At 37.4% G+C, this 7,086-nt stretch overlaps 2 protein-coding genes across 6 annotated transcripts in view; both read right to left on the bottom strand.

Annotated features, from left to right (window-relative positions):
* The window catches only part of LOC109844444, a 25,807-nt gene that overhangs the window by 17,474 nt on the left and 1,247 nt on the right, over positions 1–7,086 (bottom strand). For 2 of the 5 annotated variants that reach the window (XM_020413478.1, XM_020413482.1), the window contains exons 3-4: positions 2,334–3,954; positions 1,310–2,238 (exon numbers count right to left, since the gene is read on the bottom strand). In XM_020413478.1, coding sequence (XP_020269067.1) covers positions 1,850–2,238; positions 2,334–3,945 — 2,001 coding nt within the window. In that variant the 5' untranslated portion in view covers positions 3,946–3,954 and the 3' untranslated portion in view covers positions 1,310–1,849. Of the gene's footprint in view, positions 1–1,308; positions 2,239–2,333; positions 3,955–4,589; positions 4,846–4,925; positions 6,815–7,086 lie in introns of those variants that run through there. The other 3 variants (XM_020413481.1, XM_020413479.1, XM_020413480.1) reach the window with 3 other exon arrangements.
* On the bottom strand, positions 4,317–5,659 carry LOC109845779. The gene is made up of 4 exons (XM_020415048.1): positions 5,131–5,659; positions 4,926–5,044; positions 4,590–4,845; positions 4,317–4,447 (listed from the first exon to the last, which is right to left on the bottom strand). Exons 1-4 carry the CDS (start codon positions 5,657–5,659, stop codon positions 4,317–4,319), a joined length of 1,035 nt encoding a protein of 344 aa, XP_020270637.1.

Here is a 7,086-nt window from a genome sequence, read left to right on the forward strand (position 1 = left end):
TTCCCCTTATGTGTTTGTTATAAGAATGAATCTCATCTATTCAACAGAGTAAAGCCAAATAAATTAGCTAGTAAAAAAAAGCATGGGATAACACTTCAATGGGTACCTCAAGGGATGCAGTTAGAAATGAGGCCTAACAAACTTTCTCAACAAATTCATCAGCCCGCCACAGTCTTTCATAACCAAAAATTGTTTAAAATAGAAAAGTCATGAAGCAGCTACCATGTAGCGTAGGTATTGGAGTTTTAACTGAAACTATGATAAACAATGATAAAACAAGCATAAAGGGATTGGAGCCTGAAAATGGTACCATTCATGTAAGATGCACGGAAGAGTTCCTAGATGACAAATAAAATCATGATAGTCACTCAATCACTTTTGACAGATTGAACAAGTAGCAAATTCTGCTTGTCTAAGCTTCAGTATGCTGACCAACGTATGCATGTACTAACTCAAGACAGAAAGCATAAAGATAGGCTAAGAATGCCATATGCCAGTACTTTTTAGTTATGACTTTCGATTTATTCCAGCAGATTACAATAATCACTCTTCAACTTCACCACTTGACAATCCACTAGGAAAAACTGTAAGGCAACAGAAATCATGAACATGCAATATGCAAACCAACATAATACAGAATGGGCATATTAAAAAAATCCTCGAGGTTGATAAACTGAATAATGGAAAACTATCAAAATTACATCAAATATCTGGCAAGAAAATCATGAAATGGGAGACTATATGGAAATGCAGCTCAAATAATTTGCTATTCATAGGTAATAACAAGGTTTTAAATATCGGATGTCGGGTTCATGTCGGACGGCCGAAATCCATGTCGGATAGCGGAAATCGGGGATATATCGGGGGACATGAACTAAATATCGGATTGCGATATCGGGTAGTGCATATATGTATAATACCACGTCCTAAATGTAATCTAAGCATTTCTAAATTCAATATAAGCATACTTTGATTCTCGATTGCATCCTGAAACAATTTTGGTCTTTGATATGCTAAACGGTCTTCGATATGAAACTAATCATTCGATTTAACAAAGAGAAGTGCCCAAGTCCTGAAACTTCAACCACCAAGCCAACCTGGGACAGTTTTGTAATTTGACTGTTAAGAAAAAATAGCTTTAAACCGATATAATAGCATATCGGCCGATTTTTCAAACCTGAAAAATCGGCCGATATGGCCGATATTGCGCCGATTTATCCGATATTCTCCCCAAAAACGACATCCGACTTAAGAAAGCCCGACTTGTGTCGCTGGCACCTTCAACCCGACATGTCGGCCGACATGTCCGACATGTCGGCCGACATTTAAAACACTGGGTAATAATCAAATGGAAAAAGGTACTGGATCATATGAATCAACTTAATATGCGAATCAACAAAAGATTTTCTAAACAAAAGCAAAAGTCTTTACAATGTAACCCATTCAAAATTTTGAAATAATCAACTTCTAAAGGAGGAAAACATAAGTAAACAAATTTTTTTGGAATCAAACCCAAGAGGGAGCCATATTGGAACCTCCCAACCGTCCGGGTCACTCGAGGTGAGTTAAACAAACTAACAGTACATTGAGAATGCATTATTCACCAATATTTCAAATAAAAACATTTGAATCAACTGGGCTTCTCGTAGAATGAGAGGTCATTGGTTACCTTGGTAAGAAGCTTAACAACTTCTTGGGCTGAGATTCTAAGTGAGGCAGAGCACACAACAAGAGTCACAGAGATTGAATATATTATGATTCACTGAAAATTATCTAATTATCAGATAAGGTTCAACTTACTAAAGTTAGGGGGGGGGACCCTGCAAAGTACAGAAAGATGCATCTGAAATCAAACAATTCCTGAAAAAGAGAAACCATTAGTATCTGACAGGTTACCAGCTTCATTTTCACTTTCATCAGCTTCTTCCTCGTTCTCATACTCAAGGTCGCCAATTTCTTCTAGCTCATCTGGAGATATCTCGATTTTATCAACATCAATTGGCTTCAGGTCAATTTTCTCCATCTTCGCAGTGGTCTTCATTAGGTGTATATTCATCCTCACGTAAAGCAAGTCTTGCAATCTTGTGGACTCTAAGTGGTCCCTCATGCTCATCTTAGTAGCTCCTGGAGCAGTCCAATTTTTCTCTGCTGTCAAGAAACTACATGGTTGGCTCAGAACCTTGATTGCTAAATTTTGTAGAACAGGAACTGAACTGCCCCACATGTCCCACCAAATTCCTAAAATGAAACAAGAAATATAATTAGGAAATGTAAACTAATAGTAATGTGAGGTTTACAAAACACACAAAGGCATCTGAAAGAACCATTATTACTTGGATGAGATACATGAAGAGAATCAACAGCCATAAGTCCAAAGATGCGTGGATCCAAGGAATGATAATCTCTAAGCTCTTCTGCAATCTTCATCCTTTCTTCATTATTAGACACCATTTTTTGGATAACCTTTTCCAGCCCGATTCTGACACCAGAATCCAACTTCACTCGTCCATCGTGAAACAAATGAGGGTTCAAATAGGCTGCTGCTGCATGTATATCTGAATACAAGAAGTTGTTCCATTTATCATCAATAATTTTCCAGAAGTTCATATATTTAGACTCATTTCCATAAATTTCTTTTATAGTTTCTTTAGCCTTGCGTATGGCGTCATAAATGTATCCTGAGGTGGATCCTCCACGGTCAACAACCCTCAATGTCTTAATAAGAGGTTCGACAGCATACATCAACTCTTTGGCACAATCCCAAAATGAAGCATCCTCGATCATGTTTTGCACTTCTATACCTTCTGCACTTTTACATGGCATCGAGTCTCTCCATTCTATTGTACCAATAATATGACGTAAAGCATGCTCTAATTTTAGAAGTGACTGCAAATAAATGAAGTTCATCCAAAGCCTAGTTGCTGCTGGCCTTCTCAAGAGAGAGCCGTTTGTATGGGTTCTCATCAAGTTTAATACATGTTGATGCTTATACACAAAATGTATGATCCGTTTAGCAGTCTCTAGAATAGGAGAGACATGTTGAAGAGCTTCGAAGTCCTTCAACATAAGAATGATAATATGTGTTGCACAATTAACAATGAAAATGTTAGGATATTTCCCTTCAATCATGTGACCTATAGATTTGTAATGTTGAGAATGTGATATAAATTGTACCACATTTTGAGATCCAATTTCATCAATAACCGATGATATAAAATCAAACACATACTGATCATCCATCAAGCGCCCAACCATGCACAAAGACTTCAAATACACAACACCTTTTGCAGAAGCTGCAAATATGTGCAAGTATGATGTATCCCTTCCTTCTATCCATGAATTTAACATCAACGTGCAACCAGATTTTTCCCATATGCGTTCAACAGCATGAACATACTTATCAGCTTCATCCATCAACTCTGTTAACAATTTTCTGCAAGTGTTTTCACTGCTTGGAGGCTCATAACCTGGCCCAGCATTTGCAACTGCAATGCAGGCTTCCCGAAAATCTGAATTACTTAATATGTCAAATGGTAAGTTACTATTCACAATATACTTAACAATTGCCATGTCAGCTTCTTTCTTTGCTGGCATCCTTGTTGATAAATGGATGGATTTTGACTTGGGCTTGATTACCTGCGATTCATTATTATGGGCATCACCGCATTGAAGAATGGACCCCAAAGCACTATCACCTGACTGAGAGAATCTCATATTTTTGCGCTTCTTACTCTTCATCTCCAGTTCTTCTACACCTTTTAATGCAGCATCACGGACTGAGGCTGGAACAGCTTTGCAAGGGCGGATATCCTTCGAGCAAGTATTTGCAAAATGATACCTCATCCTTGTTACCCCGCCAACAAAAACTTCATGGCAGAACTTGCACCTAACCTTCCGACCATCTTGTACAATATGTTCCCAGAGAACATCTTTATTCCGAGGCATTTTTTCTTACTGCAAATCAAATAAAGGCCAATGATGAAAAATAATGATAATACATAAAATAAAGCTTGGCTCCAAGTAACATTAATGCAAAACAACACAATGCACAACATATGTTATGTGTATTATTATTTAAACATTTAATAAATCCAAAATATTCACATTGATTTTAAGAAATAGAATAAAAACAAATCAAAGATGACATCACCATTATCTAATATATCATCACAAATTTTTAAAAAAACTAAGTCAAGCCAAAAGCACAAACGCGACATGTTTTAAACAAAACATAGAAAGCAGTAATCAAATTTTTAATAAATCAAACAAAACATAGAGACTCATATCAATCAATCATGCTCCTTTAACATATTCAACTATCCTAAAACAACTAAATCATCCTCTTCTAGAACGATATTTGCATCCTCCAGATCGGCATAATCCTTAATGCCTACAACTTTTGCGGCAATTCCTATTCCTTTTCCTTTTCCTTTTTGCACTGTGGGTACTGCAGAAAGAGCTTCAGTTAAAATCTTGAAGATTCAACCTAACAAATATAGCATCAAAAGGTTTTTTAAGTAGCTCACAAGAACCATCAACTCGTTGTTTCTTTACCGCTAAAGCACCACCCTTATCTTCATTTTAGATACCTATATTATTAATGGCAGCAACATCAAGATACTCCCTATCTCCATCATCACCATCTGGCCAATTCGGATCATCTTGAGAACAAGGTTCTTCATCCTCTACTATCGACTCATTGTCTGAAGTTACCTCCAAAGAAATCGGATTCATCATTCCCGCCTTCCTTCGCATATTTCTCTCTCTCAATTTAATGTTGTGCATGACATAAACAAGAGAGTTAAGACGTTTCTTCTCTAGACGACATCTCTTATTTGAGTGGAGCTTCAAGAAAAAATAGCAACTTGTAAGCTTCCAAGCCTAAAGGATATTAAGCTAACTTTTAAACTCAAAATTTTCCTTACTTGCTCAAACTTGCTCCAGTTGTGCTTACATCTGGATCCACTAGTAGTAAGGGAGAGAACACGAACAACAAATCGTTGTAGTTTGGGAGTGTCCTCACCAAATCTCTCCCAACAAGAAGCTACACATTTAGATATCGAAGATTAACATAACAGAACATCAAAATTGTACATTACATATCAAATTAAAAATTGTTGAAACCAAAACTTGGACTACGAAAAGCAATAGTCCTCTGAGCTGACTCAGACCCAAACTCTCCAATCCCCTCCTTGTAAGAATCCAACCCCACATCAGCCTGTGCTCTCATGTTGATGTCCGGGATCATGCGAGCCATGCACTCGTAAAGTCCTTTCTTCACCTTCAAATGCTTGCTAAGATTCTTCCCATAAAAGTATTTGGGATTAAGGTAGTAAGCAACATCATGGGTAGGTCGATACAACATCCCGGACCATCTCTTATCAACCAAATTCCAATAAGGCATATATCTCATCTTTATCCCACCGCAAGACTCTGCAATCTTCTCTTTTGCACTATCTATCGTCTCATACAAAAATGGCATGGTGGGCTTCACATCTGAATCTAGTTCATCGAGGACATAAACTATCGGAAGTGTAGTAGTGAAACAAAACATCACGCGTCCCCAAAACACTTTGGAGTAAAGAACTGTCTCCTTTGCCTTCACTCCATTCGGCTTCTTTGTCCAATTACTTTTAAGAAACTCTTTAGAAGAGAACATGTTTCCTCAAACGTTGCTTTAATGAATAGAATCTCCGTAATGTCAGAAAAGAAGTAGCGAAACAAGTTACAGCAGGTATTGGTAGCTCCTTCCCAACTGTATACTTCCTCATAAGACTCAACACCCAACAGTTGTTATAAATGAACCGTGTGACCTTTTTTGCCTCTCCAAGAGTCTCACGGTATATTTTCATCTTCCTGATGTCCTCTAACATGAATTCTATACAATGTGTTGCACAAGGTGTCCAATATAGTGACTTTCTCACGTCCATAAGCTTTCTCCCGGCGTTCACATAAGATGAGTGGTTATCAGTGAGGACTTGAGCACATTTTTCTCACCAATCTCCTCCACCATACTATCAAGACACAGAAATAAATAGTCATCGCTCTTAATAGACGTTGATGCATCAATAGACTTATAGAAGTTCTCCTCTGGCGAATTAACAAAAAAATTAATCACACTCTTGTCCTTTCTATTTGACCATCTGTCCACCACAAGAGTGCACCCATATGTTTCCCAAGCCACCATATGGGTTGCCTTAATGACATCTATTTCTTCTACCTCGTTTTTTAAAACTCGTGTCCTTATCTCATAAGAAGAAGGTTGCTTAAGTCCCGCCCCAAACTTTCTGACCTCCTCTATCATTTCTCTCCAATATGAATTGTTGAAGATATTGAATTGATAGCCCATTAGCATATATGCAACGGGCAATCTTTTTCAACACAACTTCTCTTTGTTCTTTTTCGGACATGTTCTCTGCTTGTTTAGCTTGAATGTTAACAAGTTGATCCAATGGACTATATGCACGAGATTGTTGGCTACTACCCTCAGGTTTGCTTTTCATGCCTAGGCTTAAAAACTCTTTATTTCTCTGATCTTCCATCCTACCAATTGACTTAACCAATGCAGCTTTCTTCTCTTTCTTTCGCTCCATTTCCTTGAGAATATTGAAGCAAGACTTCTTAACTGCTTCCGAAACTTTTTCACATTTCTTCACCCCTTTCCGGGTACAGGCTAAGTGATACTTTAGTCGTGTTACACCTGCTGTTATATGATGGTTACAATACTTGCAATAGAGATTTTGTAGCTCCCCCTCCCTCCAAACTGCATGCTCTCTTACAGGATCAGAATTCTTATACATGATTGAAGACTATTCTACACAATCACAATAACAAATCAAACCACATCAATTAAACTACGAAAGCTAAACCATACAAGTTACATTTAAAACCAACCTTCCCTAACCCTCAAATGAAAGAATGGAAGCATATATCAGAAGGATCAAAAGGACTAATAAATCAAAAGAACAATCTTGATCAAATTTATCGATCAAATTTTTTTAAATAGACAATGACTTAGATGTGTGCCATGTCAAGGACACTCTTTAACTCAATAGAGGAACACATCAGCCCCTATTTAATCATATA

The sequence above is a fragment of the Asparagus officinalis genome, chromosome 6 (assembly GCF_001876935.1).
Source record: "Asparagus officinalis chromosome 6, Aspof.V1, whole genome shotgun sequence".
In the NCBI taxonomy this organism is placed as follows: domain Eukaryota; kingdom Viridiplantae; phylum Streptophyta; class Magnoliopsida; order Asparagales; family Asparagaceae; genus Asparagus; species Asparagus officinalis.

Excerpts from the sequence above, each read along its gene's own strand:
- LOC109845779 (XM_020415048.1), bottom strand. The coding sequence starts at position 5,659 with ATGTTCTCTTCTAAAGAGTTTCTTAAAAGTAATTGGACAAAGAAGCCG. Across the intron at positions 5,045-5,130 it reads TATTGCTTTTCGTAGTCCAA|CTTCTTGTTGGGAGAGATTT; the intron begins GTTTTGGTTTCA and ends CTAAATGTGTAG. Across the intron at positions 4,448-4,589 it reads TGCTGCCATTAATAATATAG|TACCCACAGTGCAAAAAGGA; the intron begins GTATCTAAAATG and ends CTCTTTCTGCAG.